The 19,840-nt window shown below is 36.7% G+C and overlaps 1 protein-coding gene across 7 annotated transcripts in view; it reads left to right on the top strand.

The window, feature by feature from the left end:
• The window catches only part of Ptpmeg (protein tyrosine phosphatase Meg), a 365,178-nt gene that overhangs the window by 269,252 nt on the left and 76,086 nt on the right, over positions 1–19,840 (top strand). For all 7 annotated transcript variants that reach the window (XM_083120336.1, XM_083120341.1, XM_083120339.1 and 4 more), the window contains 4 exons: positions 648–800; positions 3,293–3,525; positions 7,892–8,059; positions 11,384–11,519. In XM_083120336.1, coding sequence (XP_082976462.1) covers positions 648–800; positions 3,293–3,525; positions 7,892–8,059; positions 11,384–11,519 — 690 coding nt within the window. The remainder of the gene's footprint in view (positions 1–647; positions 801–3,292; positions 3,526–7,891; positions 8,060–11,383; positions 11,520–19,840) is intronic.

Here is a 19,840-nt window from a genome sequence, read left to right as displayed (position 1 = left end):
TAAACATGTCTGTTGTTTACAATTATAGAAAAAAAAATTATAAATCTTAATTTATATGCTAAAGACATTCTGTTTAATAGTTGAAGCATGTATGATGTCTTGATACAAAATTCATATGTGTGAACTATAAGATGTGGATATTCAATGTGAATTAAAGTTACACAGAATATAACATTTTTAAAAATCATTCATTGATTTGTGTCATGGAAAGGGTTAAAAGTTAAAAGATTCTTTGCCATCATATCTGCAGATATTACGCATTCTTAAATTATTATCCCATGCATTCACACACTGTTATTTTCAGGCTACTCACATGTATTCCAGTTGAATTGTGTATTATAGTATAAATTAGTGAGATGTGCAAATAGTATTAATTTGTGTACTCTTTAGTTGATAATTCAAATTTGCCACCTTGTAATCAAGGGGTCCCGGGTTTGATACCCAGTGGAAGCACATAGTACAGTAGTTCAAATCCCATTTTAAACTGTAGGTCCAGTCCCGATTTGCCTATCTGTGATATAAAGTGGACTTAAAACAACAATTCAATTTTTTTTTTTAAAAAAATTGTGATAATTACTTATATTAATTAAATTTAGAAGAATTGAGAACTTCAACTTTTTTAATGTAGTTAAATTATCTCTTTTCAGGATTCAACTAATAAAGAAATACAGCTTGGGGTGACATCTGTAGGCCTTGTTGTGTTTCAGAATAATTTGAAAATTAATACTTTCTCCTGGTCGAAAATCGTCAAGATTTCTTTTAAAAGAAAACAATTTTTTATTCAACTAAGGCGAGAATTGGTAAGTAGAATAAGTATTTCAGATTACCACATTAAAAGTAATAGTTTACAATTGAAAGTCTGTAGATTGAAGAAAACATTCTATTGCTGCATGTTGATATGTAACAGCTTACACTTTAGTGAATGGTTTTTGATTATGAAAATAAAAAGTCATTTAAATTATTTATTTCGCTTAGTCACTGTAGTGTTGAAATCTTAATATTTTTGTATTTCATTTTAATTTTAAAATGCACATGTTGAAATGAGAATTTTTTTAAAGAAATTGAGAAGTGCAGAAGCAAGCAAAGTGTATCACCCTACATCTCTCAGTGCATGTTTAAGTTGATTCTAATCAGATACTAGCATTTCCATGACTTTTCAAAGACTGAGATATGATTGTTTCTATATTTATTAATTGTTGTTTTGTTGCCTATTTGCAACATTAAATTTAGCAAGTGACTTTTTGGCCACTTCTCCAGTATGATGCCATAGTAAAAATGACAATGTGATTTTGCTACATGAATTAGTTCACAGTAAGACTATTAATATGACATATTAAATGTTGCTTATGACTGGAATTGATAAAGATACTTTCAATGAACAGTTGGAAGAAAATAAGAAGCTGGATTCAATTCCTAATACTTATTTTTTTTTACATGTAAACACAATAACGCAATTACGTAGGTTTATATATATATATTTTACACATGAACAAATAATAATCATACAGTGTACTCTGGTGAGCTTAATTCATTCCTAGAAAATTCCTCACACATTACATATGTATATATATATAGGCTGTTATATAATGTGTGAGGAATTTTCTAGGAATGAATTAAGCTCACCAGAGTACACTGTATGATTATTATTTGTTCATGTGTAAAATATGTGAATGTGAGAATTAGAAGACAGCAGTACTTGAAAGGAATTTAGGATGTGTTTAGACGATGAAGTTACTATTTCAGTGGATGACTACAAATGCAGTTACATACTGGCAGAATGATCTCCCTGATTTGATTGGCCACCGCACGTGCTGTATTGACAGTAGCCACTAGAGTTGTATATCCTTGAGCAGCACAGGACATGTTAGGCATTTTAGTTGCAATCAAGGCATGGACTGGTGAACATTGGGTGTTTGTGCTGGAAACCTATTTTAAATGTGGTGACTCTGTCATTGTTCTCATCTTATTACATGGTGACATCTCATACCTGGCTCAGTTACCCTTGTGATTTCTTTCTTTTGGGATACCTGAAGGCTGAAGTCTTTACATAGATCGCAAACAGTTGAGATATCATTCACACTGCGAACACAGCAATATCAGCAAGCAGCAATGACTCCGCGAGCAATGAATAACTTAAGATTGAAGCTTCAGGAGTGTCTAGCTCGTGCGGGCAAACATTTGTATGATATAATCTACAAAACATTACAATAATGTTTTACACAAATCATGCCAACTGTAATTATACTATTTTGTTTCTTCCTTTCCTACTTTCAGTAATAAGTTGAAGCTTTAAAATACAGTGGAACTTCAATTTTGCATTTTTTAGGGGACCAAGCTGAACAAAATTTAACATGCGGGAAAATGTAAAATCATGGAAATTTTTTTAACATTTTGCTATGTTATGACCATCAAGATTGAATGTAGGGAAAATGTAAAATCGGGGTTCCACTGTACCTTCCTCATCACTTAGGATAATTCACTGAGTATGATATTTAACGTAGTAGTTATCCCAGCTCAGGTGTTCACCATGCATTTTGCACCATGCCAACTTAGTGACCATGCATATTGATTAGTTGGTCCACGATCTCACCACCAAGAGTTCTAGGCTCGAATCCTGGTCTGGGCATAGTTGTTTACTTGCAAATTCCCATTCAATTTTATGTTATCAGTTTCATTCTCATCATCATAAATAGTCAAATATGACCTAAAAGCAACATTCAGTAAGAAAAATAGAAATACAAAATTCCACTTCAACAATTGTCAAATATCCCACTTTTCTACTTTAAAAATTTCACAGTAGAAAGTTCATTGAAGATTGCACGTATTCTCATGCAGGAAATTAGTTATATTTAATGTTTCAAACCAGGTGTGTTTTACATAGGAGTCAAAGTCATTTTGTCTCTCCTAATGACAAATCAGGGGGTCCCAAATTTGATACCCGGTGGAGTCACATAATGGTTCAGATACCATTTTAAATGTATGATCAGTTTCGATTAGAAGAACAAACTTATACAAACAAATAAAGTCATTTTCAGTTTGAACAAATCAAAATACAAAGTGAAATTTAGCAATATTAATATTGAACATAATAAATACGTATGATAACAATAACAATCAGTAAATATACAGTACTAGAAAGAGTACACACATATAGCAAAACAGGTAGTTGGCAGTGTCTTTGAATTCATATGAACAAATGGCATGCTTGTCAGAACCTAACTTATCCTGTGTTGGTATATAAGAACTTGGACCCATCAACAGCATGCTAAAATTTATGAATTTTCTTTTACAGTCTGAAAATTATGATACCTTGCTTGGATTTAACATGGTAAGCTATCGTTCCTGTAAGAATCTGTGGAAATCCTGTGTAGAGCACCATACGTTTTTCCGATTGCATACTCCCCGAGCAAGAGAACGTCGTTTTGTATTTTCACTGGGCTCAAGATTCCGTTATTCTGGTCGTACAGAGTATCAGACTGTGGAGGAAGGAAGGAAGCGGGCACGGCTGGAGAGGACTTTTATCAGGTAACAGAAATAGAGAAACACTTTTTTTTCTGGAATTGTTTCAAAATGTTTATAATTATATTTCCCTACTTGAAATGGTATAATTAGTTATAACCAAATGTAGAAGTTGATTATTGACATTTACAGCTAGTTGGACAAACCTTTCAGTGCTTTCCTTGATTCAGTCTTGAAGAGGTGTCCTTTTCACCATAAAATTAATCTTACCAGTTACTTTAGCAGCCAACCTCCATGGCAGAGTGGTTAGTACAGTGTGTGATGGTGCCTGTTGTCCCAGTTTCAAATTCTGACCTGCGTATGGGTGTTCTTTGTGAGTGTCCATCCCTTCATTTCATCATATCATAACTTTTCCTCAATAACGTGATTAGCCAAAAATGGCAGAAAAGCAACACTATATAACAAAAATCAAAATTAGTTATTTGAATTCACTAGATAATTCATGTTTACAGTAGTACCTAATGCAATCCTTCCAGCCAGAGATATGCTAAACTGAACTGGCACAACAGTTCGTTGAGAAGTGGTGAGTGTCTGTAGCATCCGTTTTCTAACTTTTTAGACTGAAGCCTCTTACTTCTTTTCAAGCACATCACCAATGAGCCTTACGATGGTGAGTTAGCACTAACAATTTTGGGCTCCCATTGGGAACCAAACGCAGAACCACTTGCACCAATGGGCAAGAGCTCTTTTGGCTAAGTAGGAGTCACTCAGCAAGAGATTTAATTCAGAAAATCTGTGACATATGTAGTGCTGTCATGTTTCCAATATGAAAAAGAAGAATTAGACCGATGCATAATTAATTTATGTTCAGTAAAGGAAATCAGTGTTATAATACATTAACTTTTCTACTCATACATTTTACGTGGTGCAATCCAAAAGTTTGAGGACTCGGCTCATAGTTCACAATCACCTTCAAAGTATTTCCATTGGTCGACGATACACTTTTGCCATCACTGGTAAAGCTGTTCAAAGCCATGTTTTGAAATCTCCCATAATGCCTCCTGCGATGCTGCTTTCACCACAGTTTCTAACGTGAAACAGCACCCCTTTAGATGGGTTTTCATGTGGGGAAAAAGGTAGAAGTTCCAGACGAGTAAGCACTGTGAATAAAAGGGATGTTATAGAACAGATGTCCCACGTGTGGCCATAAAGTCAGCGAGGAGTATGGGCTGGTAGGCAGACACCTTATCATCGAGAAGGTACCATTGTCCATTTTCCCACATCTTAGGCCACTTAATATGGTGGATTCCGAATGAAGAGTTCTTGAAAATCGAAGAAAACCATGAGCAGAACTTTCCTTTTGCACTCACAGGTTGACCAAAGCACTTGATATCTGCAACAGATTCTTAGTACTCTTTAAACCTCAATGCCACTTAAACACTTTTGAGCGTGCCATTGTAGACTCACCTTAGCATGTCCTTAGCATAGTGCAATTCTTCGTTTGTACGCTGCTCTTGAAAATCCATGTTTTTAACTTCGCAGCAGCACCGCAACAAACTAAAAGAATGTGCATGTGCTCCCTGATACCTTGCTGTCAACAGGAGAACCCATTATGATTACAGAGGGGAGGAATGGTAAAATGCACTTCAGTCACAGTTACTTTCCTTGCATGCTCATTCTTTTGCATGTGCATACAGTCCCCGAATTTATGAATTGTACCACGTATTTGTGGCTGTAGTACCTAATTTAAAAAAATCAAAACAAGTGTTAGTTTCTTTGAAAATTTTAAATTCATCATAGAAAGTTTCTGTATCAGTTCATAATTTTAAAGCAGTAGTGAGAGCAGGGAAAGAAGAAAGCAATTGTGGAAACAAAATTACCAATAATCATAATGGATTTTTAAAAACTGACTCCACATTTACCTTTCCCACCTGAGGCTAATTGTCGTGTTGTAACACTTCAGTACTCAACTTACGGTCTCACCACTGAAGGTTCTAGGTTTGAGTCCTGACCTGGGCATAGCTGTTTATGAGTGTCCATTCATTCAATTCATATAATCTTTACTCATCCTAAATGGTGTGATTATATACTCGAGGTTTCGGGCAGGAGTTCTGGCAACTATTTTTTTAATGTGCGGGACCAGCAGGAAAATCCAAAATATACAAATGGAAATAGGCAGTGTACCGTAATGTTGAATGTATGAAAAATGGAGATTATGTGCACTAATTTTAGGATAGGGAAGCGAGCAAAACATTCTCAAGATAGCATCATGTCACGTGTGTTTACAAGTTTGAAAGTATACATTAGCATACAAGAAGAAGAGAGGAGCATACTATGGTAGGACTCTATTCCCTACACTTTCCACCAGTTCCCTGTATCATTCTCTGGTATTTCCCTCCCGAAGAATGGCTATTTTGATACACGAACGCTGTTCATGCCTCGGTTGACTCAACAAATAATTACCACTCTCTTCTTTTCTGTACAACATACTACAGGTGCCATGTTCTAAAGGACATACGATCATATTGTGGTACCACCGTATAATTTTGACAAAAAATATAGGTTGCCATGACTTATGCCCCAGCCCTCATATCTTAGCCTCGTTCATTACTACCAACCTTTCTGACAAATGTGCCCCTGCAGCCCTGCCAGGAGTATTCACTGTCACCAGAGCAGTTCCTTATAACATTTCAGTACACAATCTTCCTTATCAATAGTTACGTCAACATTCTGAACAGAAACTGCATGGAGTGTGGAAGAAATATACTAAATAAAGTACGGCTTCATAAAATCTAATGACTGGCAACCCTGTACTCAAGTCTCCTGTGTGAAGTTGTTATCCTTAGCATATTGGATACGTGCATGTTATTCACTATCTATAAACAAAAATACGTTAGAGTATTGAAATTAGTCTACTTACGTAAATGAGTATGTATTCGTATGTGAACTCTATCTATCAACAGCAATATAGATAAAATTCCAGTCCACCCATACTTTTCCATAAAAGATATATGAGGATTTATAATTATAATTTTAATATGTTTCGGAAGCTTTACTGCTTCGTTCTTCAGGAGGTCGTATTTCGGCTTGGAACATCAAGCCACGTCGGAGAAGTGTCATGCGAGGATACTGGGTGAAAGGTTTGGGTTAAAACACTTCATAGTGCTCGACATATACAGAATTAGAACTACCTTTGTTAAAAACCCTTAAAACTCTCGATAAAACATGTTAAAACCACCACTACGGTGTACTTGAGCTTCCAAAACGTAGTTCACATACGAATACATACTCACTTACTTAAGTAGACCAATTTCAATACTCTAACGTATTTTTGTTTGAAGTTGTTATCCTGGAAGAAGCAAGAACTTCGTACACAATAATTAAATCTTTGAAGTATATAAACTTAATATAATTTGCTAAATATTTTCGTGGACATGCTATTCTAAAGAAGGCAAAAAAGCACTACAGTGCTAGTTATCAATTTTCTTAATTGCTTACTTGTTACTTTGGATCTAATATTAGCTGGTGTTTCAATTCTTGAATAGGGTTTTCTTCAGAGGATAAATTGAAACACATCTTCGTGACTTGAATAAGAATGTACAAAGAATGAAGCTCGTGTGCTAACCTGTGCCACATTGAAATCTTGCTCCATGTAAGTAGATTCAGATCAAAAACTTTAATATGTACCGTAATACAACTTTAATACATGATAGTATAATAATTTGTAAATTACATAGCAAAAAATAATAGGCTGAGGGAACATTATTAATGAAACATATTGCTTGAATTTGATGGAATGTTTGAAATGTGAACTTGAATGAAATTCTGATAAATTGACAAAAAATCGTGATTCATGCATACATTACAGATGGATGTACCTTCATGATCATGTGGCCAGTAAAGATGCACTGTGTGCATAGAAAGAGATTGGAAAATTGCAGAGTAGAGAATGTGAATGTAAGAAAATAAAGATGAAGGAATAGGATAGCAGAAAAGAAAATTGTGAGAACTCAAAGAAGCAGATCAGTTAAAGGGATGCTTTTCTTTCTGGCAATGCACAATAATGGTATGTTGTACCTGCAACTTTTGATAGGTGATCATTTCTGAACATCATGTCACAAAATTTAGAGAAGTTATTATGATGAATACAATAACAACAAAAATCCAACTTCAAGAGTACCAGAACCTTCTTCCCAGGAAAAGAAAAAAGAAACACTGGTGATTGGTTGTTGAAACTACATTGAAGATGCAACACATTTTGGGGAAAGAAGGAAATTTATTCCCTGTAGTTTAAGAAAGAGTTGACTTGTTATATGGTTTGTGATGGATTAGCATGTTAAAATCTACAGAATGCAGAGATCCTTAGAAATGTACGTCAGTGAAAGGTATTAAGAATTTTTTTTTCTAATGTGATTTTTCCTTGTCATTTTAGGTCTCCCAGCAAAAGATTTGTTCGACAAACAGTGCCTCCATCTGCAGAAGAAAAAGCAAAGCTTCCACCACCTCCCCCAAGACCACCTCGGCCTTATGATAATAAAGTTACCTCATTGGGTGCAAGGGAGCCGAGGAAGGCTTGGGCAGAAGGACTTCCATCAGATGAGTAAGTATACACTTAGCAGGTTTTTAAAATAGCATCATGCAGTTGAACATTATAGAGAATATTTGATGTGGTAGGAAAATAGTTTTCAAAGTACATTTGTTAAGTTTTCATGTTCATGTATTGTTTGCTCATTTTTTGTGAAATGTAGTTGTTATTCTAATTTTGACAGTTGGCATTCACATTATGTAGAGTTTTGACTAATTGATTGATAGAGTATGTCAATTTATCAGTCAAGTTATTGATAATTTTACTGATTTAATCCTTCTACTATTTAACTTAATGTAAAATTCTGTCATCTTGTATAGTTATGAATAATTAAAGGTAAAGTTCCCATTGCTCAATGTAGCATGAAGTGGGGGAGGGGATGTAGGTAGGACTCCACACATTCATGATCTTGGTCATTGGAGTAGATGTGATCAGCACTAATCTTAAAGGTGGCTGGACCTTTGACCAACATCAGTGGAGCCATTTTTAAAATTTCCCCTCCTTTTAAAAAAACTGCTACGATATTCCAAAATCTGAAAACTTGCATGCGCTTAGAATTTCTTTCAGAATATTCACATGAATCTTCATGTGGTTTTCTTTCGCTGTTGCCTAATTTTTTGCAATAGTTTTGTGGCTACGTCAGGCTATTTAATTGCGAATATCTAGCCAACAGCCATAGATATTCATGTGAATACTCTAGATGGAATTATAAGCAAATGTAATTTTTCAAATTTTGGAATCTCGTAGAACAGTAGTTCCCAAAGTGTGTGCTAGGGCACCGTGGCTGGCTTATAGGGGCACTGTGAAATGTTCCAATATTTTCACTGAAATAACACTTATTCCAAATATGTTCTTATTTAGTACTTTCTACACATAAAATGTTTCCGATTGTTTCTGAAATATGTGTTTATTTTTTAACTTAAGGAAAGCAACCTAACCACACTAAGTGAGCGTTGCAAGTGTTCGATGGGCTTATATTCTGACTGCACTGCAGAAAAATGTTGAAACACTAAGGGTGCAGTAAAACAAAAAAAATGGGAATTCCTGTCATAGAAGTTTTTGAAGGAAGTGTAAAAAGTATAACATGCCAAAATAAAATGCTATATCATCATACATGCCAGCCAACTCCCAGGTGGTGAGAGATCACTGCGAGTGAGTCTCAAGAGTGTGCAAAGCGAGTAGTGGGTTTTCTAGTGATTGAGTGTTAAATCAGTCCATGCAAAGGTTTTGGCCAACCCCACCAAGGTTCTCATTGGCAGACCACAACATGACCCAGCCTGAGGGGCCAGAGACCAGAGCAGCTACAGTGATGACATTCGTATTTCAAGTATCAGTGTTTAGTTATCTTAATCCGGCTCGACCATGTTCATCCCCTTGCTTGTTTGACCTATGAATATTAAATTTGTTAAAGGGCAATAAAGCACGTAATCATTTAGCCTTCCTCAAAATTAAACATACATACAACCTCTCGCAGCTAAGCAGTTAAGCCAATGAATGACTTAACGTAACAAAAGGATTTTTCTTGCATTAGCCAAAGGTCCAAATGAACCTTAACTCATAGGGTTGCACTCAGGTACCCATTTACAGTCCATCTGCTTTATGCAAGACCATTGCCGCAAGTGTGCATGTGCTAACTGGATGGGTCCAGATCAGGAGCGTATATTCCAGGCTAGCTAGGCTATCTGCGAAGCGTGAAGCCTAGAAAGTAAAATACTAAAGAAAAAATCGATTAGAAATTGTGAATAAATCTGATTTCAATGAGAAGATAATGCTGATTCTGAAGTTGGCAATCTGAATTCTTGGGATAACCTGATTCTTAGGAGTTTTCAACCTGAATTCTTAGGAGTTGGCAACCTGAATTCTTAGAAGTTGGCAACCTGAATCCTTAGAAGTTGGCAACCTGAATTCTTAGGAGTTGGCAACCTGAATTCTTGGGAGTTGGCAACCTGAATTTTTATAAGTTTGCAACGTGACTACTGTTGGGATGGCAATGTGGCTTCCTTGAAGACGTCAAGAATTAGTCTACTAGTAGTCTTCTCCCTTCCTCCATAGCCTAGGACAGGTGTCATAGTCAGCTAGTCCAGGTCTTAGATTCAGCATACGCCACTGGTCCAGATACTGGGAACAAGTTCCGAAAAAAAATATCTGCTGCTGAAATAACATTGAATAGTTGGGAGTGAGAGGATGTGAGTTGTAAAAACCATAACAAACACAAGAAAGTGAATGATAAGGAACAAAAGAACCAAATGCATACAAACAGAATGCGGAATACAATCCGAAACCCACATCATTGTTTTAGATATTTTTACCTATTGCCCCTTAGATTTCTCCTCTCAAGCTGGTCTTGCTTTCCGTGCTTGGACAGTATTATAGACTGGGTGAACCCCAAAGGGGCTTTTATGCAGGGACAAATTCTGACCTTAGATCACCCACCTCAGGAGTTGAACTCATGTCTCCCACACGGCAGCCAGACACCCTGCCAACTGGACCACTGTTACTCTGTATAGTTATGAATGAATATAAAGCTATAATCTACATTCAGTAGTCAAATTATCAGTAATTTTACTGATCCAATACTTCTATAATGTTTTATTAGTGCAAATTTCTGCCAATTTGAATAGCAGTTATATGAATATGAAGTTATAATTCCTATACAGTACTCTGATTTTGCTAAGTAAATATCTAAATGTGCAGTTTGTTGTCATACATTAAAATATTAATTAAATTGGTTACATGATCAGAATTGCATCTAACAAAAACCAAATGCCACAGAAACAGCAGAACAATCAGCCATGTTGCTTTCTCTTATACGTTTTCCCTCAAACAGGAAGTTTCATGGTGCATTAAACATGTGTCCGAAACAAAACTATACCCAACACAAAGATGTCAATAACATTTGGGTATACTTTTGTTTGGACTACCAAACAAGAAGCCAAAAACAATTTTTCTCCAATTTAAAGTCTGTCAGCAAAACTGTTGGTTACAACATTGTTCATGTGAGTGATTCAATTAAGGAGGTGATTGAAACATTTTAAATTTTATATTGTATTAATTATGAGTATTGGTAAGTTTTATATTAGTTCTTTACCAGTATCAGTAATAATTTCGTATTGGTCATGTACTTTCTGGTTTTTCAAATACAGATAGTATGTATGGTTCATTATTTAAAAGACTTTTATGAATGTGCAGGCAAAATTCATAATTGTTCAACAAATTTACATGGTGAATTCAACATTTTGACTCTTCTTATGAGGCAGGAAATTTCAGTTCCCATATTTAGGAATTTCTTAGCAAGCAGTGAGTATAGTTGTATTTATTGTTATTATTCTATCCTTTCAGTGAAGGAGGGTTTTTGGAAAGAGGAGAGGAAAGACCACCATTTTCTCCAGTGATGCCAACTAGAGCATTAACTTATGCTGATGAGGAGCCTGAGGAGCGTGGAATCTATGAAATTCCTCCTTATATGGAACAGCAGGTAAGTGTTCTATTCTGATGATACATCTTTGATCTTATGTTATGGTGCAGGTGCAGGTGTGTGTCATGTAGTTCACAGAGAATTTGTAACATGTTATGGGGGTTGTGAATACTCACACAATACTATGGGGAGTATTCATATTAATATGAACCTTACAATAAAATTTTAAAGCAATTGTACATTAATTCTGAGGAATATTTTACTATCTTAATTAAACTTAGCTCCATGGTGCAACAGCTTTATCAGAGACAAAATCTGCCAAGTGGTTTTGCATTAGATGATGCATGGTTAGTTTGCCAAGTCTTAATTGTTGTATGGATTTTGTGACAAGAGCCTTTACCATTGCTTGCAAGTAGCTCCCAATTCCAATTGTCCTCACGATGTTGGGTCAAATTTGAAATTTTGGAGCTCTCACTAGATACATTGATGCCTGTGCAATACAGACATGTTGCCATTATGGATATTCAAGTGCCATGTCTACAAACACCAACAACAAACAAATTACTCCCATTGGTATAACCTTAATCTCCTTGCCATAGCTGTTGCACAAGTTGCAATTTATATTGATGGAACTAAATCACACTTCGCAATCCAACGCAGCGAACTGTGACTAATGTGCAGTGTCCTTGCATGGGACAGAGTAATGTTGCCAACTTTGCTGGATAGGCCACACAGACTCGATGGACATTTTCAGGGGCTATGTACTGTAGTATTTGTGCCTTTGTGCTTCCTATCAGTAGCCAAACCCTTTTGACGCCACTGTTTCTTCCACCTGGATGTCATTCTTCTGTCTGGAATGGAGCAATGACAATCCATGATGCAGCTCAAGGTGCACAGCTACAACTCTCTTCTCACGCATGTAGACCTTCACAGACTGTATATGCACCTGACCTGACCAATGATACATGGTGAAATAAATGGCAGACCATTGTGTTACACTTAGGCATGACAGATGGCACTGCTGCACTTTGTTTGTACAGTATTGCCACTTGTTGCTGTACTTTCTCCCATTGTCTACCCCAGTAGCGGCTTATGCCTATTTGCACATTCACACGTGCACACCCAAATAAATATGTAATGCAAATCATTATTATTATATTTATTCATTGAACTCTTATCTTCTTCGAAACATCAAGTGTTCCCACGCCGCTTTACCAAGAGAGGTTGTGGAGAACCGTGCAATCAGTGATATCAACCCACGTAGACCGAGGCACGCTTGCACTATGCGAGTTTCGTTCCCTCTGATGCTGTTGCAGCAGTCATGTAGAGAATGCTGATTGGGTCTTCTGGCTTACCTGTGGATTTTGCATCATAAGGAAAACCATCAACGCAGCGGTTGGTGTGTTAGCAAATGTAGTGTTGCAAGCCCATTCCATTCGAGACCGTGTGACGGAGTCAAGGGAACCCATATATCATTGCAAATTGAGGGATTTTTTTTAGAAAAGGGATATTTCGATTGTATATTGTGCCTCTCATCATGTTCTGAGCATGGCAGGGGCAAGAAAGAGGGGAAAGGGGGGGGGGACTGAAAGTGAAACTGGTGTTTTAAAAATGTCTGGTATTGCCTTTGCTTAGTGCATGTTGGCCAAAATAAATGGTCCCTGTGGCACAGTAGCCGAATTATCAACCCACGCGGAAGGAGCGTATATCAGTCAGTCAGCTGCTTTGCATTGTGTGCCTCTTACTACATTGCAAAATTGTTTAGCGCTGTCAAAAGATCGTTCCTGTTTCAGTGCAAAGTGTTTGATTTCATGATGAATATGGAAATTGTACATAGCAAAAGCAGAGACTTAATATTTAACGTTGTTGAATTTTTGGAGGGAAGTTAGCTACAAAACCTGTAGCAACTGCAGTAATGGATAAGGGTAAGGTGGAAGGGATGAAAAAATTCTGAAGTACGAAGCAGGCCAGTGTTAACTGAGTCAGTACTGTTTAATTTTCTTTAAGATTTATTATTCTCTTGACTTCGCTTGATTTGCTTGGTTTGATCAGTCTGTCATTAGAAATAAAGAACATCTAGATAGATTACAACTGATTTCCTCCATGCGGTAGTTGGATTGACTTCTTTGGTGTATGCTATTGTTATTATTCTCCTTGTTCATTAATATCAGTGGAGCGGGGAAGGAAGTTTTTACAAAATATTTTGCAAATCGACAATAGTATTGATATTGTACTTAGATTGGTATTTCTATGTTTTGAGTGATTTTGTCAGGTTATCGAATGCTGAATTATATATTGCACAATAACATCGCTCCAATCGTGATTGGCTGGAAAACTTCCAAAATATTTGAAATTTGTAAGAAGTCCGTATCAAAGCCTCATTTTCAGTGAAAGGTGATCAAAACTTGGGTTGCCAATACATTTAGCATCATTATGTACACAAAGACGGGTGCGAGTATTTGACAGGGGTGGTGCAACACTTCTTCTGCACGCGAGACTGAAGTGCACACCCATAGAGTCCAACCACCAACCACCACTGGCCTACCCTGTAGAAGCTTGAAAATGAAGGTTTATTGTGCAATGGTGAAGCCAGTTGTGACATATGTGGCAGAGACTTTGAATCTTGTTCAGGCAAAGAACTCCCTCTGTGATGGTATATTAAGGAAATTATGGTGCAGTAAACAACAATGAATAATGGTGAATAACAACCAATGATGAAAAAAAAACAGAGCACTATAGTCTTCCATGTAAGAAGTATGAGGTTGAAGTAGCTAGGTCATGTAGAAAGAAACCCTAACATAGAGCAGTCAAGAAAGTATATAAGGAAAGGTGGGGGTGGGGGAGGATATTAAGAAAACAGTGCAGGAAAGAATTGTTGGAGGATGTTGAGGAGGACCTCATAAGGGTGGGTGTAACAAGATGAAGCAGAGTGCGAGAGACCAAGGACATTCAAGGGCTGTAGCAGACAAGAAGTAAGAAAATATATAATCATTTGGTTTCACAGGGTTCTATTTTAATACATTACACATTAAAATATATATTTCCAATCATATTTACATGAATTAATTGCATCCCATCATTTTCTGCATTTTGGTTTGAAACATACAGTGTGGCCTTAATTTTAAGTTTTTCAGGGGACCAAGCTGAAAAAAACTTAAAATACAGGAAAATGTAAAATGGCTGCGGTGTCTGGAACCATGCAGCTTAGTGATGTGTGGGTTCCCTCAACTCAAGCACATAGCGTGTTTGGTAGCTTTCCAAGCTAAAGTTTCGTGAAGTTTCCCTTCAAAAAGCAGACTGTGGAACACACCAATAGAACTATCTCTGATTCATGTCGTTGGAACGTGACACCTCTCAGTCTTCCGTGAATGGCAGTATTTGCTTTCATACAGGTGGATGTGTCATAAAGAAAGATTTATATTTGCATCTGCGTATTTTGCTAAGGTGATAAATGATAATCCAATAAGTGTTGAGTTTTGATAAGTATTATTAGTAGGGCCTGGACTTTATGTTATAACATATTTTTTATTTGGAATCGGATTGAATATTGGGGTCAGATCTTTACATATCTGATGAATATCAGAATAGACGAACTTGATAAGGCATATTTTGACATATTTTAGCAATTTCACATTTTTAAAACATATTTCTTCAATTTTCTCCTAATAAGACATATTTCTGTATAATTTCGAAATTATCTTGCATGTAATCGCTTATTTTATAATTTTTCTTCAAACTTTAGCGCATTTGGTAGTTCATATTATCTATGGCAGGATAAGGAAATTATGGACGAAGAAATTAAAAGCAGATGCCGTATTTTCTTACCAACTAGTACAGAACAATAATACCCCCTTTTTCTTATTCCGTTGATAAGTGATAGCCTTGCAAATATTATTCAGGGAAAATGTTCTCTGTCATTGTTGTGTGAGCATGGGAATCATCGGGCAAGAAAAAGACAAGTTTCAATTGTTCTAATTCTTTTACCTTTTTTTCACTTGTCACAACAAATGGTCAGATTTACCAGAGCTGTAGCAAGCTGCCAATTATGCTTTATTTTCCACAAAGGAGTAAATCTGACATACGAGTAAATGAAACTTAGGATAATTGCAGTGCACCTCATGATATTTTCAGTATTTTCCCACTTCTTTTTTCAGTTAAAGAAATTCTGACTTCATTTAATACCCCACCCCCACCCTAGTCGATCTTCCCTGGAAGATACTGACTTCCTGTATAATGAGAAATTCGAAAGTACTGTTGTGTATATTTTTGGCTTTGCTGGAAATATTTCTGCATGTTTCTGACATATTTTAAATTTTTCATGGCATATTTTTGAATTTTTGGCATAATTACATACATATTTTGCAGTTTTATAGGACATAAAGTCCCTGGCCCTAGTTAGAAGTGTTATAATGCCACAACATCAGTACACTTTAGAACAAAGAGTTATTATGTACGTACAGTTCTTATGTGAAAACAAACTCATTGAGAAGTTTGAGGTGTTGATTTTTAAGTGAACTTTCTCAAAAGATGTGAAAAAATGTGTGGCAGCACAAGGCTCAGGCTCCCTTCTTGAGTATGTCATTATAAAAAAATATAGCAATATTGCAAATGACCTGTACCATGTTGAACTTGCAAATTGACCAAACAACACACACACTGTTGTTGACTGTCAGCATGTGTGAAGCAGGGATTGGTACTCGTAGAATTCATGGTTAGCTACTGTAAAACCGAGAAGTATGGAGTGTATGTGAGCTCATTTTCATATATTGCAACCTGAGTTCAATACCTGCTGAAAGCACATAGTGGTTCGGACCACACTTTAAACTGTAGGTCCAGTCCTGATTAGCGTTTCTGTCATAAAGTGGATGGACTTGAATCAAAAACTCAAACTCATGTAGTGCAAGTGTGAAGCTGCCAGATGTTCCTATAGAAACAATGGGTCAGGATTGAGTCATTGAACATATTTACAAGGACATTGATGTCACTCCCAATGAAGTCATGAACAACTTTACAAAGAAAAATCGTTCATGGTTGCATCTCCTCTATTTGTAAGGCAAGATCTTAAAATATTAAGGATGTGCATTTCAGTGTTCTTAAGTTGTTCTTTTTGTACACTATTTATCAGTAATTTTCTTTTGAAATTTTATGTGCTAAGATGGCATTGGAACCCAGATTCAATTCCCAGGATGGTTGATCTCAAGTGGGAGTTTTTCTGTACATGTTCCTGTGTAAACTGCTCTGGGGCACACATCCTCTCATAAATGAGTACCTGGGTCAGCTTACCATGTCAATCAATATCATAGTGGTAATTCCATCACCTTTTAATTAAGGGGTCCCTGAAGGGTCTGGTGCTGTAACATTTTTTTTCCATCTCATGTTACAGTACCTGTTAATAAATTTCCTTCACTACAGACTTCATTGCAGTAAAATATGGAGACCTGAAAATTTGAGGGTTTGAAAACTTCGGAAATTCAGAATAGCTAGAGGCATGCATATTTCTTTTTTTGATGGAAACACGAAATGTGAAATAACACACTGTAATGTTTATTTGTCATGTTTTCGAAAGGCGTGAGGTACATTTTCCTCCCTACTGAAAATTCTGTCTTCTGTTTTCAGTAGATCAATGGGTGTTTTGAAACATCTGTTTTCAGTAGATCAACTGTAATGCTACTGTCTTCTACTGTTTTTAGTAGGCTTCTGTTTTCAGTAGCTGAACTGTACTTCTAATGTATTCTACTGTTTTTAGTAGCCCAACTGTTTCTATTGTTTTCAGTAGATGAACTGTACTGCTAATGTTTTCTACTGGTTTTGGTAGTCCAACTGTTTCCCCTATCTTAAGTAGTTGAACTGTACTCTTAACGTTTGCAATAATATAATTGTACAACTAACATATTTTATTGTGTTCAGTATATTGCTGTCTGAAAACAGTACTATTGTCAGTAATGATAATTTTCTTATCTATGCAACCGAAAATGCAATGGAAAAATCGTATAAACAACTAAAATAAATATATGGTAAAGCATGTGGAACTTGCTACTTAGGAATGCATTCACACAGTGGCGGCTCGTGGTGAACCAAAGTGGAGGGGCGACAGCTCATAAATTTGCTCTACTTGTAATGTGAGTTTAATTGATTAATTTTGTATATAACAGCCAACATGATAAGAAATTGATATATTCGTCCTTACCGAATATCATGCTTTGCACGTTTGCACATATTATGATAAATTAATAATTATTTAACAGTAATGCGAAGATTACGAAAGATGGAAGAAGAAATAGAGTTCTAACAGATTTAGTTGTTTGTTTTTTAACTTAACAGAGGGGAAAATTGATAAGCACAATGACGAATATTTACGTGCATTGAACGTGAAAATTTCTAGTAAAAATCTTACACAAAAAACGTTTCCTGTCCAACATGACTAATTGATATATGAAATAGGGCAGCAAAGTAAATATCTCACTGGAAAGGTGATATCTGCGTTACCAGAAGCTCAAGCTCTACAGTAAAAACTTCAAACTTACCAGAAATCTTCTTCAGACATGCTTCTTCACCAGAAATCTTCTTCAGACATGCTTGTTCTAGATCCAAATTCGGTCTAGGCCGGCCTAGGTTTTTTATGTTTATTTTATTCATCTAGACTTCTGGGAGAAAAACTTCGCACCAACAAGTTCTCCACATAGCTCATCGCAACAAACGCACAACTACAGCACACTACCGAAAAAGCTTCACTTTTCCATGGAAAACGAAGAAACAACAAGCAAAGAGAATCGAGTATTCTCTTTGCAACAAGTGTCAATGCTATCGTCTTCCCATGCAGTCATTTTATTGCCTCGGGGTTGCCAGACAATTTTGCCAAATTTTCAGAAATTCGTAGTACACAGGTTCCTGTAGCGGCTCTTGGTGAGTTTAGATGACTATACCTGCCGCAAAATTAGTTTGGTATTGACACTTGAGAACCACGTGTTGAAATCGGGTCTACGTCACTGCGGGAGGGTGGGTTGCTGGCATGCGAGCCAATCAAAATCTTCCCAGTGCTTCACCCAGACCCTGGTTACCTAGCAACAGAAAACGTTTTTCTCGGTGTTGCCGCTTATCGGGCGATTCTTCCTGCGATCAGATTTCATGTTGTTGGGAGAGGACGTGTTGTTTGTTTGTTGCGTTGCGTTACTGTGATATTTTAACCAGTCCGTTTGTTTAGTGTTTATTGAATTTAGAGTATTCTTTGTTGTATATAGCGTGTTGTTTTAGTGTGTTATTTTTTGTACATAATTTTCTGTGTTCTGCTTGAGTATGCCATGTGCTTGTGTGAAGAACGTCAGGCACAGGAGGCAATACTCGAGATGACAATGTACCAAAGAGGCCATGCACTAAAAGAAAAAGGAATTCTTCTCAAAGGCCAAACGCGGGAGATGGTTTGTTCTGAGTGCAAATAATTTGAGCAAGAGAAAAACAATGGGGGGTCGAATCATTTCTGTAAACAAAGTTCTGGACAGGACTGCTGCTGCTTTCGGCGTGTCTAAGAACAATATTGTTACCATAGGGAAAGAAAAATATAATGTGGTAGAAATAAATAAATAAATCAATGCGAGGCTTCAAAATTGGAAACCCCAGGAAAGAAGAGGAATATCAGTAATCGCGTGACAAATTTAGATACTTTTCAGCAAGATGCTATTCTCGCCATATTTACTCTTATTATAGGAGGAAAGATCATCCCACTGTTGGGAAACTGCGCGTTTCGTTGAAAGATTCGGCATTTTTTCAAGGTGGGGAAACATCTTTAAGGAGTCATAAAATATCTGGGATTCTCATACAAAAAAAAAATAATGGACCCAAAATAAAGTATGGAGGCATATGGAGATGTGGAGGTAGAGCTCCACACATTCTCGACCTCGACCTAGGCCATATTATGGAGGTGATGCGGTGATGTGGTTCACCAACCGCCTTTACCACAGGTTTGCCCCAGGTACTCACTTGGGCTGAGTCGACCCCGGAGCCGCTCGGGATATTTGAAAAAGTTTCACAAACCACCGCGGGTCTCACGCGTGAAAGTCAGACGCCCCACCAACTGGACTTTGTGCACTTCAGTTGCGGTATAATTGAAAGACGGGCAGACTTTAACGGCGACTTCGGAAAGAAATGATTATTGAAAGTGTATATACAGAATGGATTGAAAAGGTAACCTGTAAACAATGCTCGTTTCATTAATTCGTTCATGTTGTAAGGGAGATGGAAATGAATAGAAAAACAATAACACATTCATCATTGTTGTCATCATTGTTATTCCATTTTCCTCGAAAAACAATAACACATTTCATCATTGTTGTTCCTTTTCATAACACGCTTTCCTCGACACAGCGTCAGACGGCTGCAGTGCGTAC

Source organism: Lepisma saccharinum, chromosome 4, assembly GCF_977018435.1.
Source record: "Lepisma saccharinum chromosome 4, izLepSacc3.1, whole genome shotgun sequence".
Classification (NCBI taxonomy): Eukaryota; Metazoa; Arthropoda; class Insecta; order Zygentoma; family Lepismatidae; genus Lepisma; species Lepisma saccharinum.
Note: the sequence above shows the minus strand (reverse complement) of the source record. Positions and strands in the feature narration are given on the sequence as shown.